The 18,043-nt window shown below is 45.7% G+C and overlaps 1 protein-coding gene across 3 annotated transcripts in view; it reads right to left on the minus strand.

Annotated features, from left to right (window-relative positions):
- Positions 1 to 110: 110 nt before the first annotated feature.
- Positions 111 to 18,043, minus strand: part of polr3e (polymerase (RNA) III (DNA directed) polypeptide E) — a 75,848-nt gene continuing 57,915 nt past the window's right edge. For 2 of the 3 annotated variants that reach the window (XM_063059407.1, XM_063059408.1), the window contains exons 20-22: positions 8,175 to 8,252; positions 6,586 to 6,711; positions 112 to 1,826 (exon numbers count right to left, since the gene is read on the minus strand). In XM_063059407.1, the coding sequence (XP_062915477.1) occupies positions 1,770 to 1,826; positions 6,586 to 6,711; positions 8,175 to 8,252 (261 nt within the window). In that variant the 3' untranslated portion in view covers positions 112 to 1,769. Of the gene's footprint in view, positions 1,827 to 6,585; positions 6,712 to 8,174; positions 8,253 to 18,043 lie in introns of all 3 variants that reach the window. The other variant, XM_063059409.1, reaches the window with a different exon arrangement.

Below are 18,043 nucleotides of genomic sequence, written 5' to 3' on the forward strand. Positions count from 1 at the left end.
ACAATGACCTGCTGTTTCAGGCCAAAACTTTTTGTCAGCAGTTTGTGTGCACTTTGAGTTCATTACTATAAACTACAGTCAGTTCACCATATCAGTCAGTGAAAACACCTCTCTTTGGTTGAGGAAACATTAGAAAGAGGCAGACTCTTACACTAAGGGTGGAAGCAGCAAAGAAAAGTGAATCTGTGGACTTCTGTATGCCAGAGAACTGCTGCTGAGGTAGAAGGCTGGTACAGTCCTCTGGTCTATTTCTGTTAGGAGCAGGTGAGGGGATACTACAGCAAAGAAGTAAGCCTTTGCGTACACCTAGTCTATGCTAAACTAGATTTCACTGGGCCAGCCCACTACCATCCATTCAAACTTCTCTTAAAAGTTGCAATCGATGTCTATCACCTGCTGCATCTTGTTCCCCACCCTCTGAGCAAAGTTCTCTCTGAATGTTTCAACTTTCACCCATGACCTCTGACTTGATGGAAAAAGCCTGCTTGCATTTATCCTATCTGTACTGCTCATTCTTTGTTCTGGGATCCTCCCATCCTGACAACAACCTTGTAACATTTTCTCCGCCCTTTTCAGGTAAAAACCAGTTACTTCACTACACCAAATATGAAATGTTTATACTTTAATCTGTTGGGATCTGCCAGAGATATTCAGAAGTATTAGCACGAGACTGGCATCTATCAGCTTATTGTAGGGGTGTGAACCACAGGGGAATGATAACACCGTAAACAAGATCTATCAGATATTCATGGAGACAGCAGGTCAGGCAGAATCTATGGAATGGAATAAACAGTTGTCGTTTCAGGTTAAGACCCCTCATAAAATTGTAAAACACTACAGCAGAGAAACAGGCCTTTTGGTCTCCTAGCCTCATTCTCCCAAAGCCCTGGCTCCTAACAACAGTTCCATCCCAACCAATTGTCCCTAATTTTCTGAAATGGGCAACATACACAAAATGCAGCAGTCAGCATTTAAAGAGAGGAATAAACAAGTCAATGTTTCAATGTTTTATTTACAGTTTAGCTCAGATGATACGTGGCAGCCATACCCACTGCCCATGTTCCCTCTTTCGTGAATTGACAACTTCACATTAAGATGCAATCTAAAAAATTCAATCATGTTACACGGGGAAAAACCTATCAAAGAACGATGTGGATTTGGTTATAACTCATCAGTATTAAAACCATAAAATTAAACTTTAATAGTTTGGGTGAACTTTTGGTCACTGTGAGATTGTTCAAGATCACTGGCTCTCAATAATGGGAAATCATTAGACTATGAATTTCTATTGAATGAAATAGAATCCTAGCCTTTTGACTAGGTAATGTTACTGATCTAGACCTTAGCCACGATGTATGGAGATTAAGGATGACTGCAAAGACTTTAAATGATATTTCATGATTCCTCACAGATAGATCCATTTTCCATCTACACAAAACCATAGTTTGAACAGAGGGTGAGCGTCAATAGGTCCGAGACTCATAACACTGAGTTGTGAAGGTGAACCAGATCTCTATTTGCCTTCCCCAGGGTCATTCTACACAAAACTGTAGTTTGAACAGAAGGAGAGAGTCAATAGGTCCGAGTCCGTTAACACTGACTTGTGAAGGTTATTCACTTTCCCTGGGGCTGTTCCATCTGGTTCTGTCCACCGTTACAATCAAGTGTCCACGCCAACCATCACAGGCACACAGGCGTTAACCCAACACCATCGCTTGCTAACTTCACTGCCCAGCTCCGGAGTCACAGAGCGGGGCACAGTGTAGCTGTCAGGAAGGTAAGGTCCCTTTCAGATACCACATCCCACCGTGGCTTGCACAGCAGTCCTGTGAAAAGAGTTGAGATGGATGGGTACAGCAGAGAAACCACTTGTACAGGCAAATGGACCAACCCAACACCACACAGATATGCAGAGTTGTGGTCGCAGCTCAGTCTCCCCTCCATAGACCCGGTCTATACTTGTTGCTGTCTTGGTAAAGCAGCTAGCACAATCAAAAACTCAACCCAGCCTGTTCTCTTTCCTCTTCTGGCCACAGCTCCCACAGGGCAGAAGGTACCCAAAAACAAGGACCACTCTATAAGATTAATGAACAGTCCTTTGGAAAATATACTCTTGATGTCACAATCTACCTCATGGTGGGCTTGCACCTTATCGTCTAGCTGCAACATAGCTGTTACTGTTTGATTCAATCAGTATGGAGAACAACCAATGTGCAAACGATAAACGGTGCAAATAAAATTCAGAAAATAATATTGAGAATAGGGCATGGTAGCATACCAGTTAGCACAATCACTTTACAGCTTCAGTGATCACCACCCAGGGTTCGATTGCTGCCACTGTCTGAAAGGAGCTTGTAGGTTCTCCCCACAGCTGCATGGGTTTCTTCTGGGTGCTCTGGTTTCCTCCCATAGTCCAAATGATGGTGGCTTATTGATTTATTTATAAATTGAGACCTTCCAGATCTTCGAGCAGTGCTGCCAGCAATCTTCCGCTTTAACCCTAGCCTAACCACAGGGCAATTTACAATGACCAATTAACCTAGCATCTTTGCACTGTGGGGAAGAAACCGGACAACCTGGAGGAGACCCACGCGGTCACAGGGTGAACGTATAAACTCGCTACAGGCAGCGGTGGGAATTAAACCTAGGATGCTGGTACGGTAAAGCACTGTGCTAACCACTACGCTACCGTGTTGCTTCTACACTTTGACCTGTTTGACATGGGTGACCCTACCAAGGGCCAAAGCAAAGTCTTGACTCAGCCAGCATAGCTCCCCAGGTCATTGAGGCACTCAACCCTCCAAACCCAATGACAAAGTTGTGGTCCTCTTGGAGGCCTTGCTATTGAAGTGTCTGGCAAGGTGGAAATCTTGTCACATGAACTTAGTTCAGTTTTTTTTAAGATAACACCATAAGATCTAGGAGCACAAGTAGGCCATTTGGCCCATCGAGAGCACTCCAATTCTTCCAGTCATCCCCACCCCCCTGCATTCTTCCCATATCCTTTGGGCGCATTTAAGGCAGAGATAGATAGGTTCTTGATTACCCAGGGCATCAATGACTCTGCCTCCACAGCCGCTCGTGGCAAGAAATTCCACAGATTTACTCCCCTCTGACGAAAGTAATTTCTCTGCATTTCTATTCTAAATGGATGTCCTTCAATCCTGAGGTCATGCCCTCTGGTCCTAAACTCCCCTACCATGGGAAATAACTTTGCCATATCTAATCTGTTCAGACCTTTTGACAGTCGGAATGTTTCTATAAGATCCCCCTTCATTTTCCTGAACTCCAGGGAATACAGCCCAAGAGTTGCCAGACGTTCCTCATACGGTAACCCTTTCATTCCTGCAACCATTCTCGTGAATCTTCTCCGAACCCTCTCCAATGTCAGTAATTCCTTTCTAAAATAAGGAGCCCAAAACTTCACATAATACTCAAATGTGGTCTCCCAAATGCCTTACAGAGCCTCAACATCACATCCCTGCTCTTATATTCTATACCTCTAGAAATGAATGCCAACGTTGCATTTGCCTTCTTCACCACCGACTCAACCTGGAGGTTAACCTTTAGGGTATCCTGCACAAGGACTCCCAAGTCCCTTTGCATCTCTGCATTTTGAATTCTCTCCCCATCTAAATAACAGTCTGCCCGTTTATTTCTTCCATCATACACTTTCCAACATTGTATTTTATTTGCCACTTTGCCCATTCCCCTAAACTATCTAAGTCTCCCTGCAGGCTTCCTGAACACTACCTGCTCCTCCACCTATCTTTATATCATCGGCAAATCCATTAATCCCACAGTCCAAATCATTGACATACATTGTAAAAAGCAGCAGTCCCTACACTGACCCCTGTGCAACTCCACTAGTAACTGGCAGCCAGCCAGAATAGGATCCATTTATTCCCAATCTGTTTGCTGCCGATCAGCCAGTGCTCCACCCATGCTTATAACTCCCCTGTAATTCCATGGGCTCTTATCTTGCTAAGCAGCCTCGTGCAGCACCTTGTCAAAAGCTTTCTGAAAATCCAAGTACACCAAATCTACTGCATCTCCTTTGTCTACCTCGCTTATAATTTCCTCAAAAAAATCGCAGTAGGTTTGTCATGCAGGATTTTCTTTTCAGGAAACCATGCTGGCTTTGGCCTATCTTGTCATGTGCCTTCAAGTCTCATCCCTAACAATCGATTCCAAGAACTTCCCAACCACTGATGTCAGGCTAACAGGTCTATCATTTCCTTTCTGCTGCCTCCCACCCTTCTTAAATAACGGAGTAACATTTGCAATTTTCCCAGTCATCTGGTACAATGGCAGAGTCTATTGATTCTTGAAAGACCATTGTTAATGCCTCTGCAATCTCTCCAGCTACTTCCTTCAGAACCTAAGGGTCCAGGAGATTTATCCACCCTCAAACCATTAAGCTTCCTGAGCACCTTCTCAGTTGTAACTTTCACTGCACAAACTTCACTTCCCTGACACTCTTGAATGTCTGATATACTGCAGACATCGTCCACTGTGAAGACTGATGCAAAATACACATTCAGTTCCTCTGCCATCTCTGTGTCTGATTACAATATCTCCAGCGTGATTTTCTATTGGTCCTACTCTCTTTTACCCTTTATATACTTAAAAAAGCTTTTAGTATCTTCTTTGATATTAGTCACCAGCTTCCTCTCATAATTCATCTTTTCCTTCCGAATGACCTTCTTAGTTTCCTTCTACAAGTTTTTAAAAGCTTCCCAATCCTCTATCTTCCCACTAACTTTGGCTTCCTTGTATGCCCTCTCTTTTGCTTTTACTTTGGCTCTGACTTCACTTGTCAGCCACGGTAGTGTCCTTCTTCCATTTGAAAATTTCTTCTCATTTGGAATATATCTGTCTTGTACTTCCCTGATTTTTCACAGAAACTCCAGCCATTGCTGCTCTGCTGTCCTTCCTGCTAGTGTCCCTTTCCAGTCAACCTTGGCCAGCTGCCCTCTCATGCCATTTATTCCACTGAAATACCAACACATTGGAATTTAGTTTCTCCTTCTCAAATTTCAATGTGAGCTTGATCATATTGTGATCACTGTTCCCTAAGGGAACCTTAACCTTAAGCTCACTTATCACCTCTGGATCATTGCACAACACCCAATCTAGCATAGCCGATCCCCTCGTGGGCTCAACAAGCTGTTCTAAAAAGCCATCCCTTAGACATTCTCCTGAGGTCCAGTACTGGCCTGGTTTTCCCAATCCACTTTCATGTTAAAATCCCCAATGATTATCATGACATTGCCTTTCTGACACGCCTTTTCTATCACCTGCTGTAATTTGTAATCCACATCCTGGCTGCTGTTTGGAGGCCTGTATACAACTGCCATTAAGGTCCTTTTACCCTTGCCATTTCTTTACTCAACCCATACAGACTCTACACCTTCCAATCCTATGTCATTCCTTTCTAATGATTTAATATTATTTCTTATACACAGGGCCACACCACCCCCTCTGCCTACTAACCCATCCTTCCGATACACCGTATATCCTGATTCGTCTGATCTTGCTATTCTTCCACTCGTTAATACGTGGCACAGGCAGCAATTCCAAGATTACTACCCTGGAGGTCCTGCTTTTCAGCTTCCTACCTAAATCCCTGAATTCTCTCTTCAGGACCTCCTCCCTTTTTCTACTTATGTCATTGGTATCAATGTGTACCAAGTCTTTTGGTTGTTCACCCTCTCCCTTCAGAATACTTTGCATCCGATCCGAGACATCCCATACCCTGGCACCTGGGAGGCAACACACCATGCGGGTACCTCTATCAGGCTTTCAGAACTTCCTGTCTGTTCCTCTCACTATTGAATCCCCTACGACTACCACATTCCTCCTCTTCTCTCCCTTCTGCACCACGGAACCAGGTTCAGTGCCAGAGACCCGATCGCCATGGCCGTCCTCTGTCAGATCAGCCCCCTCAACAGCATCCAAAACAAGAAAACGATTACTGAGGGGGAGGCCACAGGGGTGCTCTCTACTATCTGAGCTCTTCCCATCTCTTCCCTGACAGTCACCCAATTATCTAACTCCTACAGCCTCGGGGTGACTAACTCCCTGTAGCTCCTATCCGTTTCCTGCTCACTTTCCCTAATAAGCTGTAGGTCATCAAGCCGCATCTCCAGATCCCGAACACGGTCTATCAGGAGCTTCACCAAGAGAACTGAATTTTTTTTTTGCATCAATGAGCAACACAGTTGAGAATGAGCTGGGGGCAGCCCACAATTCACTAACACGTCATTGGAATGTGGTAGGAAACCCACATGATCATAGGGAGAACATACAAACTCCTTACATAGACAGTGGCAGGAATTGAACCCAGATTTCCCGTGTAGTAAAGTGTTACGTGAAACACTGTGCTACAGAATGGAATTGATGCAAGATCAGTGTGGTCGAGATCACGGTGTCTGGTACAGACTCAGTGCACGAGGGTCCTGTTGTCAGGGTATCTGTGATTCACCCAGGAAGGGGTGCAGGAGAAGAGAGACTGTATTAACCCTCACACATCATCTAGACCACACCATTACTGGGGTAACCTGACTGTCCATTTGCACTTACCTTCAGCACTCTGTCCACGTCGTGTTTACTGAGATTGTCTCCAAAATCCTGGCAGAGTTTGGACTGGATGACGTTCCGACGCACACGGTAATTTTTTGAAAAGATTTCAAGTAGTATCTGCCGATACTGAAACAAAAACGTTGTGAAGACACGTCAATGTCACATCTCTGGACAAGACCACTCAAGCCCATTCACATTTATCACAGGACTAGCACAAGATGGTAAGACATTAGGCCATTCATCCCATCGAGTCTTTCACTATCCTATCATGGCTGGTTTATTATTCCTCTCAACCCCATTCTCCTGTCTTCTTGTAACCTTTGACTATTCAAGAACTTATCAACTTTTGCTTTAAATACACCCAATGACTTGGCCTCCGTAGCTGTCTATGGTAATGAATTCCACAGATTCACCACCCTCTGCATAACGAAGTTCCTCTCTATCTCTGTTCTCAGTGGACGTCCTTCAATTCTAAGGCCTTCCCCCCAGTCCTAGACTTCCCCATTATGGGAAACATCTTCTCTACATCCACTTTATCTAGTCCTTTCAATATTTGGCAGGTTTCAATGAGATTCCCCCTCAATATTCTAAACAGCCATGGCACAGCAGGCCCATCCTGTAAGGAAAGCCCCATAATGACTCCCTTCTCCTATCCATGGAAACTTCAGCATTGTGGGCATTTATCAGATGCCCATTAGTGTGATGTGGTGACTCAGCAGGTAGTGCTGATGTCCGATGGCCAATCGCCTGCATTCAATACTGACTCTGGGTGCCGTCAGTGCACGCTCTCCCTGTGACTGCTGTCAACGAACCCTTAAATGGGTATTGGCAGGCAAGAGATTGTGTCTGGGAAAGAGGGCGAGTGGGGCAGCTGAAATTACTTTGCTAGGAGCTAGCATAGACCCAATGGACAGAACGGTCACATTTGTTATCATAAGGAAGTCTTTACTCTCAGCAGCCTCTCAGATTCTGCAGATGCTGGAAATCTAGAGCAACACACAACAAAACGCCGGATGACAGGTGAGGGAGATGGGTGGGTGAAGGGGGATGAAGTAAGAAGCTGGGAGGTGAGAGGTGTGTGATGTGAAGGCTGAGGGAGGAGGAATCTGATGAGAGGATATTTGATTTTGGAAGAAAGGGAAGAAGAGGAACCGGAATGGGGAATGGAAAACTGCAAATCGGGGAGAGAGGTGGGGGAGAAATTACCAGATGCTGGAGAAACCGATGTTCATGCCATCAGGTTGGAGGCTACCCAGACGGAATATGAGGTGTCCCTCCTCCAACCTGAGTGCAGCAGTAGAGGAGGCCATGAATCAACACGTCAGAATGGGAACGGAAGTCTAATTAAAATGATGGCCACCAGGAAATCCAACAATTGTGGTAGATGGAGTGAAGGTGCTTTGACAATTTCATTTATGTTTTGGTTGTGTTTCCACCTATGTTAAATGTTTCATGAGCCCAGTGCACGTTACCTTCGCTAATACTGCCCTGGGTGCCAGCTTCATTGCTTCTCCTTTACCCAGAGACAGGCCAAAACCCAAGGGACATCGTCGGTCTCAGTCAGAACAAAACACTTTGGTGGAGCTTACCTGGTCGAAGGAGTCCCCAGCCTCCCAAAGTGCAAAGATCTTCTGTTCATCAGCTGAAGCGGTTGTCTGTGGAGGGAACTGCACAGGGAGTATGCATCAGAGAGAGGGTCTGCACACTCGAACACAAAATGCCCACAGGATACAGAACCACCAGATAGACTGGAAACTCCTTACAGACAGTGGTGGGAACCAAACCTCGATTAGTGATTGTTGGCGCTGTAAAGCGACTACACTACCATGCCACCCTGAAAGGCTGGGCCCCGGCCCTTGGCCCAGCTCCTACACTGAACTGTACACATACCGTAGTTCTAACTCCTCCATTTCCAGCAATCTGAGAACCAGAGGGAATACCAGTGCAGTGTGCTCAACCTGCAATTGCACACAGGCTAAACCAGGTAGGAAAAAGAATGTTCCTACATAAATAACATTAATGAATCAACAAGACATAGACTTCAACATAAATCAGGATGCTGCCTGGATTAGAGAGACTGTCTTTGAGGATGGGCTGACAGAGCGAGGGCTTTTCTCACTGGAGCGGAGGAGGATGAGAGATGACTTGTTAAAGATGTACAAGATGATAAGAGGCAGAGATAGAGTAGACAGCCAAAGACATTTTTTTCAGGGTGGAAATGACTAATATTAGGGATGATTGGAGGGAAGTATGGGAGGGGGTATATAGAGTGTCAGAGGTAAGGTTTTTTTAAAAATATAGAGTGGTGGGTGCATAGAGGCAGATAAATTAGAGGCATTTAAGATATGCACACGGATGATAGAAAAATGGACGGCTACGTGGGAGGGAAATGTTAAATAAACTTGGAGTAGTCAAAAGGCCGCAACAAATGGGCAACACTATTACAGCTCGGGCATCGGAATTCAATCCTGGTGACCTCTATACGTCCTCCCCGTGGAATGCAGGGGTTTCCCCCGGGTGCTCTGGTGTCCACCCACAGTCCAAAGACGTTGTCGGGTAGGTTAACTGGTCATTGTAAATTGTCCCTTGATTGGGTTAGGGTTAACTTAGGGGTTGTTGGGTGGTGCGACTCGAAGGGCTGAAAGGGGTTATTTGGTGCCGTATCTCAGTAAACAAATAAAGCACCCTGATCTAAACGGCCTGTACTGTTCTATGTTCCAAACAGAGATTGATACACAATGAATGTGCAAAAGACAAGAAATGATGGACACTGCTCTCTCGAGGCAGCACTCCATGTAAATGTGCTCGGTACTGGCGAGGACTTCGTGGGCATGGACTGGGCTTTTCTGCTCCTGGGCATTGGTGTTTCCACACCAGGCCATGATGCAACCAGTTCACCGGGCATCCATGGATGTTTGTAATGATTCTGGTGACGTGCCGAATCTAAGCAAACTTCGAAGAAAGTATCATGCCTTCTTTGTGATGATGCTTACACGTTGGTCCCAGGACTGACGTGGTAACACCAAGGAATTTAAAGTTCTGACTCATTCTCTGCAACCACAACTGCTGCCCTATTATTTTCTAGAGTAATGAGCTGAACAACAGGAAGGAAAGCAGATCCCTTTAATTTAATGTCTGTTCTGAAGATAGGAGGCACTCAAGGTCCATTTGTGGTCTATATCATCACCAGGAGGAGGGAGTGAGCTGCCGACCTCGCATTGGATCCTGTGGTTTGCAGTATCCAGTGTGAATAGTTCAACCTGTCAACCCGAACTAAACGGGGAGATCTGAGCTCACCAAGGTCCCGAATCTGGAGCTGGGTCCACGTGGGTGAAGGGAAACCAAATTAACAAGAGCAGAGGTGACCATTCAGCCCCTTGAGCTTGTACTGGCTGCTCACCAACTAGCTCCACTCAGTATAGGATTACCTCAATTGCGGAACACGTTAATTGGATTAGCCAGCACAACTTTAAACACAAACATCTCACAATTCTATACTTTCCTCCAAACACCTTAAAACAGGGGCTCTCAACCTTTTTTATGCCAAGGACCAATACCATTAAGCAAGGGGTCCACGTACCCCAGGTTGGGAACACCTGTCTTAAAATTATGCCCTCTCTTTTATGCCATTTCCACCCTGGGAAAGTGTCTCCGGCTCTCCACTCAGCCTATGCTCCCTATCATCTCATTCATTTTTATCAAGTCACTTCTCACCCTCCTTGTGCCTGGGAACTCTGCCAGTCTGACACACCACAGGGACAGAGGAGAGCAGATTGTAGAAACTTTTATGTCAGGGCAAGTTTCCAATCAGGCGCCAAGACCACACTAAGTGCAGCATTGCCTGGAAATTCACTCCCATTACAATGACTGGTGGATAACAGCCACTCACCCTCCTCATTCTGTGTGGTTGTTGTGCACAGATAGGTCTATTAAAACCTTGAAGACGACCATGAATCACAAACTGCATTTCTGTGGTCATGCAGTACAGTCATTGTTTTGTTGAAGCACACAAGGTGGTCCTGCTGGCTTTGTCCCCACGACCAAGGAACCACTGGCCTCCTGACTAGCTATACGTCAACACATCCTTTCCAAGTACCAGGAGTTCACAAAACTTTGGTTACACTGTTGTTTCACACAACCCCTGGGACGCAGTAGCGCAGTGGTTAGCAAACTGCGATTCCAGCTCGGGCCAGAGTTCAGAGTTCAATTCCAACACCATCTGTAAGCAGTTTGTACGTTCTTCCCATGACCACATGGGTTTCCTCCCAAAGCCTAAAGATGGGTAACGGTAAGTAGGTTAATTGGTCCAGTGATTAGGCTGGTGTTAAGTAGGTGGGTTACTGGGTGGTGTGGCCTGGGGTTACTGGGTGGTGTGGCCTGTTCCACAATGTCCCTCTACATAAATACACTCAGAGTATTGAGTTCAGTTCTGGTCGCCTCGCTACAGGAAGGATGTGGAAGCTTTAGAGAGGGCGCAGAGGAGATTTACCAGGATGATGCCTGGACTGAGAGCATGTCTTACGAGGATAGGTTGAGTGAGCTAGGGCTTTTGTCTTTGGAGTGAAGGAGGGTGAGAGGTGACTTGATAGAGGTGTACAAGATGATAAAAGGGTGCACAAGAGTGGATAGTCAAGAAACTTTTTCCCAGGCTGGAATACAAGGAGCCATAATTTTAAGGTGATTGGTGGAAAGTATCGGTGGGGGTTGATGCCAGAGCTAAGTGTTTTACACAGAGAGTGCTGGGATGCCGGTACAGGCAGGTACACCAAGGACACGTGAGAGACTCTTAGGCACTTGGATGGTAGAAAATGGAGGGTTATGTGGAAGGGAAGGGTTAGATCCATCTTGGAGTAGTTAAAGCACTGGTACTGTGCTGTACTGCTCTATATGCCAGTTCCAAAATCCAAATGTGCAGGAATATAAACAGCTGTGGAGGGGATTCTGCCCAACACATCACAGACATATCCCTCCCCACAACTGGTAGTACCTGCAGAAGAGTCCCCCTCATGAAGACTATGGGTACCAAAGATCCCCACCATCCAGGCCATGCCATCTTCTCACGGCTACCACTGGGCAGGAGGTACAGGAGCCTGAAGCCCCACACTACCAACCAACACAACCCTAATCACTATCTCTGTATAGTAACGCTGTCACCACTTTATGCTTTACATTGGCTCTTTGAGTTTCCATGGCGATTGCATTCTTTCAAAGTTTATAGTACTTTCATTATCAAAGCATGAAAACTTGCCTCCTTACAGACAGCCACAAAGCAAAGAAACCCAATACACCCATTAAAAAAAGACCGTCAAACACCCAATGTGCAGAAAATAACAAACCGTACAAACAATAAAAGTAAGCAAACGCCATTCAGAACTGAAGTTCTTGGAAGCGAGTTCACAGTCACTGCCGGTCCAGGAGCCCGTTAGTTGCAGACCACAGCCTCAGTTCAGCGCAGAGACGAGTAAACCTCACGGAGCAGTCAGCGGAACACCAGCCCATATCTTTTCTCTGGCTCTGACACCCTGACCTTTTCAATCTGGTCCGGTGTTGAAGTCGGCCAAACGCTGGGTCACTCTCACTCTCAGCCCCGGGCCCTGCTGCCTTGATTCGGCCCGTACCCAAGCTTTCTAATCTGGCCCAGCATTTAAATCAGCCAAAGAGTGGGCTGCCCCTCGCTCTCAGGCTCGAACCCTGCCGCCTCAGCTCTGCCTCGCCTCCAAGAACGCTTCAGTGATGGCCAAACAGTGTGTACAAACCGTCCCTGCTCTCAGACTCAGACCAGTGCCCTGGCCCCACTGTCTCAATTCAGCCTGTACCTGCCACACCGCAACCATCCTGCACCTTCAAGACTTCCGTTCACATCACAAAAATGCCAAGTCAGAAGCTCAACTCCAAAAGGGAAGATACAGGCAACAGTGCAGTAATTAAGTGGTAATGATTGCAGTGATCATTTCCTAGAAATAGTGTGATTAATAAAGTAGCTAGTAGTTTTGCTTGCTACCAGCAAGTCGTCACTGTGTTTCACCAGCACATCTTAATCCTTTTATGAAAATTTATGTTTGTTCTTGTGAACGCTGTTTATCTGATGCTCAGTGCCTGCGATGCTGCTGCAAATAAGTTTTTCATTGTACCAGTGAACTAGTGACAATAAACCCCACTTTCACTACAGCCTGATATACTTACATCAACAACGTTACCTACGTGCAACTCAGCAGCCCCAAATTCTATTATTACATTAACTTTCTGGTGTTGATCTCTCTCACTTGAGTTAGTGTGTTCACTCCCTTGATGTCTGTGCTGGGACTTTGGTAAAGCTGTATTTTCAAGTGCAAAGTGAGAGAGTGAGAGCTGGACGTGTCTGAATAGGACATTAACGAGACTCAGAGTGTTCCTCCCTTGAGCCCAATCAGATATTAATGATTACTCAGCATTGTTAAGGGTGTGGGCTGTTCCAGTGTCATTTAGTTAAAAAGCAACTCCAGAAGCCTCAGTAATCAGCCCAAAGGCTTGTGGTGTCTTGTATGGAATGTGGCTGGTTTCATCCACACAACACTGAGTTTCAGGACATTCACTGGCAAAGACCTTCTGTGAGGTGATTATGTGCATTATTGCTTCAGGAAGCTGGAATATGCCTTTTGATTGCGGGACGGGGTGGGGTGGGGTGGAGGAGCCACTTTGTCGAGCACCTTTACTCCGTCCACTAAGGGAGGCATGATTCCCAGCAACACACACAAAATGCTGGAGGAACTCAGCAGGCCTGGCAGCATCTAAGGAAAAGAGTACAGTGCTGAGTTCCTCCTGCATTTTGTGTGAATTGCTCAAGATTTCCAGCATCTGCGGAATCGCTTGTGTTTATAATTAACTTCAACTGACATTTTAATCTTAATTTCAAAAATCAACAAACAACAGATGCCATTTATCGGTCAGATCTGTCGAGCTTCTGGATCACAAACACAAAGATCCCTCAACCTAACTATTCATCATCATGTGCCGTGTCGTGTCGTATGACGTGGGCGATCATGGTCTCTCCATGACCACGATTGTTCTTGGCAAATTTTTCCGCAGCAGTGGTTTGCCATTGCCTTCTTCAGTGTTTTCACAAGATGGGTGACCCCAGCCATCATCAATACTCTTCAGGGATTGTCTGCCTGGTGTCAGTGATCACATAACCAGGACTTGTGATATGTACCAGTTGCTCATATGACCGTCCCCCACCTGCTCCCATGGCTTCACGTGACCCAGATCGGGGGGGACAGGAGGGAAAAGAGATGCTAAGCAGTTGCTAGACCTTGTCCAAGGATGACCTACAAGCTAGTGCAGGGAAGGAGAGTGTTACACCTTCTTTGGTAAAGATGTCTCTCTACCTTGCTACCTGTAACTATTGTTCCTTTCCACACCTTGTGGTGCATCGGTGGGGGAACCTTGCCGTTCCTTTAGCATTCTTGTCTGATTTTTTTTTTTTTTTTTTAAAAAGAAGCTGGAGTTACTAACTCGATGCTCAACCTGGCACGGATGGAATGTGTGCAAGGAGCTGGCTGCATTCAAACCCAGGACCATTTGCCTCCACGTCTGGTGCAGATGCCACTACACCACCGGCTGGCAGCCCGTAACCACTAGCACTGGTAATTTAATAAGCTCCAAGAGGTTGCTAACATATCTAACAAAAATAGCAATTCACCAGTCCTGGCATCAACACACACAGAGTCCAGCCAGATTAGCTGAAATACTGAAAGTAATTCATTCAGTCTCTAATCCTGCCATCGCCTTCTCAGTTCTTTTCTCCTGATTAAACTAATCCGTCATTCTAAAATGTTAATCAGATTATATCCATACTGGTTCGTTAAGGTTGTCATTGCTGAGGGTGGTACAAGCTCCCACTGCCTATTAAATGCTTCCAATGACGTGCATCTCAAATAGCCTCCGACAACCAAGTTCAGCTCCTGGCCTTCCTCTGTGCTTCAGCTACTAAGCCCAGTGGAACTGCTTCTACTGACAGGAGAAGGGGCAAAAGTGGGTTACCGGTGCCTTAAAACCAGTCGCTTTGGGCAGATAGGGCTCATCAGCTGTGGTTGGCAGCTCATCTAGGAGAAACTGTGCCCTCTGGTCCTGGACTTGCCCACTATAGGAAACATCCTCTTCATTTCCACTCTATCCAGGCCTTCCAATATTCGGTAGGTTTCAATGAGATCCCCTCATTTCTCTAAACTCCAGTGAGTACAGGCCCAGAGCCAGCAAATGCCTCTCATACATTAACCTTTTCCTTCTTGTTCACTTTATACCAAATGTGGTCTGGCCAATGCCTTACAGTCTCAGCATCACAAAAGCATAACCCACCATCAGGTTGAAAAATCACAGGTAGAACAGAGCAATGGAAGGGAAAAAGCAGAAGCCTGCTGACCCACCTCATCTCCTGTCTGAGCCAGTTCTCACTCCTCCCTAAATATGCCTAACGATCTGATGTCAGCAACCCATCAGGGCAGAGAATTTCGATAATCTCCACACTATACAGAACGTGACCACTCCATAATCTTAACCATGTTCTCTTGCTTGAGAGTGCTGCACCTGGCAGCATTGAAAGACACAGAGATGTTTCCTACAGCGCAGGAGTCTAGGACCAGAGCACACAGCCTCAGAATAGATGGACGTCCATTTAGAACAGAGAAGAGGAATTTCTTTTGCTTGAGATAGCTGAGGGGACCAAATCATTGGATATATTTAAAGAGGAGGTTGATCAATTCTTGATTAGGAAATACATCAAAGGTTACAGGGGAAGACAGGAGAATGGGGATGAAAAGTTATAATAATCAGCCATGATGGAATGGTGGTGAGGGCACAATGAGCCAAAATGCCCAATTCTACTATGGCTTTAAGGAACCCACTGTGAATACCTAGCATCCCATACCCAGTACAATACGGACTGCAGCTAGGGAAGTGCTTTCTTAAAGCACTGTTGGATGCTCTTAAGTCAGGAATGGTGTTAATGACTGTCTTGTTCTGCCTTAAGGCCTGGTACAGGACCTCTTGCTGGTCCAGGAGTATCCTACCTTATTAAATAACCCACTTGGCACTGACACTTCTGCAAAGACACAACTGATGCACGGGATTGAGGCACCATCCAGGATATTGCCATTCTACACTGACAAGCAGGCCCATGGCCACCTCTGGGGTCACGAAGAAGCTTCTCTCAGGTTGGAGGAGTAACACATCATATTCTATCTGGGTAGCCTCCAACCTGATTTCTCCAGTTTCTACCCTTCCCACTTCCATTCCCCGTTTTCCTGCCCGTCATCTCCCCCTGGATCCCCTCTCCTCCTTCCCTTTCTCTCATGGTCCACTCTCCCCTGCTATCAGATTTCTCATTCTTCAGTCCTTTACCTCTTCCATCTATCACCTGCCAGCTTGTACTTCTTCTCCCCCTCTCCTTATTTCAGCTTCTTTCCCCTTCCTTTCCAGTCCTGATGAATAGTCTCGGCCCGAACGTGACTGTCTATTCCCTTCCATAGATGCTGCCTGACCTACTGAGTTCCTCCAACATTTTGTGTGTGTTACACAATCCAGGACATGCCCTCTTCTCATTATTACCATCAGGGAGGAGGTATAGAAGCCTACAGGAGTGTGTACAGGTACACACTCAATGATTTAAGAGCTTCTTCCCCTCTGCCATCAGATTGCTGAACTGTTCAGAACTCTACTTGTTCTGTTTATTCCCCTCTCTTGATGCTGCCTGGCCTGCTGAGTTCCTCCAGCATTTTCTGTGTGTTGTTCTGGGCTTCCAGCATCTGTACAATTTTGTGTTACCTTACTATCTTGCTCTTTTCACACTATTTTTCATTTATTCTCATTGCAACACAACACTTTTTAAACGTCTTGCGTTATACTGCTGCCACAAATCGAATTCCACAATTTATGTCAGTGATAATAAACCTGATGCTGAATAATGTTCTAGCAGTTGATGCAAACTCCAGTGAGCTGACACAGAAAGGCTGGCATTTTGTGAGATACACACAAGTCCTGTTAATGGCATGATTTTTAGCAGGAGAGGAGGGAGAATGGCTCGGCACTTCGACTCCCCACAGACTGAAACATGACAGAAGGAAGGAAGATGTGTGAAGGTTTAGTGTGAGATCGACACCTGGTGTCTGCCATTTCAGCAGCTCAGATTGCTGGTCTCCAGTGAAGTGAAGGCAGCACTGGTATCTGAGCAGTACAGCGTCGTCACTCACACGTCCCTGAAGCTAGTACCAGACACTCCTGACTGCAGCCATCCCCACTGTACAATCTGTAACAATCAGCCCAAGATGAAGGGCAAGCCATTTGGCCACAGAAATCCATAATAGATAGGAGCAGAATAAAGTTATTCGACCCATCGAGTCTGCTGCATTATTCGATCATGGCTGATTTATTTTCCCTTTCAACCCCACTCTCCTGGTCTTCTCCCCATCGTCTTTAATGCCCTTCCGAGTATCTATATTTAAATATATCCAATGTATACCTGAAAGATACAGAATTATTATCTTTACTGCCAAATGAAGCAAATTTTTTTTGTTTTTTAAACACACCCCAAGAGCAGTGAGATATTTTCACAGGAAATATCTCACAGTGGCTTGGACGGTTGTGAAAATACGTGACCCTGGATGGCCGATATTCGACCTCAGTACCATTCTCCCACAATAACACTGAACCCTGTTAGATCCCAACAAATCTTTCTATCTGTCACAATTTACTCAGTGACTGAACCCTCTGTGATAAAGATTTCAAAAGACTTTTCACCTCAGCGCTAAATGGATGACTACTGAGTTGCCTGGTCCTCCTGTCCAACGCAAGTCCACCCCAAAATGGTCACTTGGCACTGGAAGGCACTAGAGGTCCAGCTTAAAATTATCTGGTCTCTGGTCACCTCAAATGGAGGCCAAAGATCCCATGAAACTACCCAAAAGGCAGCAGGGTAGATACGCCCAGTGTCTAGGTCTAACTTCACACCAAAATCACATAACTGAAACACTACAGGAGTGCACCCGACAGAACTTCAGCATTCAATACATCAAGCTCGATAACCCAAGCCAGCACCATTACCCCATGCTCCACAACATCTGGCTACTGCCTTGCAGTTTGGATTAGAAAGAGAACATTACAGTACAATACAGGCCCTTTGGCCCACAACGTTGTACCAACTGTTTTTAACTTTATCAATCAATTTAACCCTCCCCTCCCACATAATCATCCATTTTTCTATCATCCATGTGCCTATCTAAGATTCTCTTAAATGTCCCTAATGTATCTGCCTCTAGCAAGACCCTTAGCAGCATGCTCCATGCACCCACCACTCTGACATCCCCCCTATACTTTCCTCAAACCACCTTAAAATTATGCCCCCTTGTATTAACCATTTCTGCCCTGGGAAGTCGTCTCTGACAGACCACTCTATCAATATCTCATCTGTACACCTCTGTCAAGTCAC

This window comes from Mobula hypostoma, chromosome 9 (assembly GCF_963921235.1).
Source record: "Mobula hypostoma chromosome 9, sMobHyp1.1, whole genome shotgun sequence".
NCBI lineage: Eukaryota > Metazoa > Chordata > Chondrichthyes > Myliobatiformes > Myliobatidae > Mobula > Mobula hypostoma.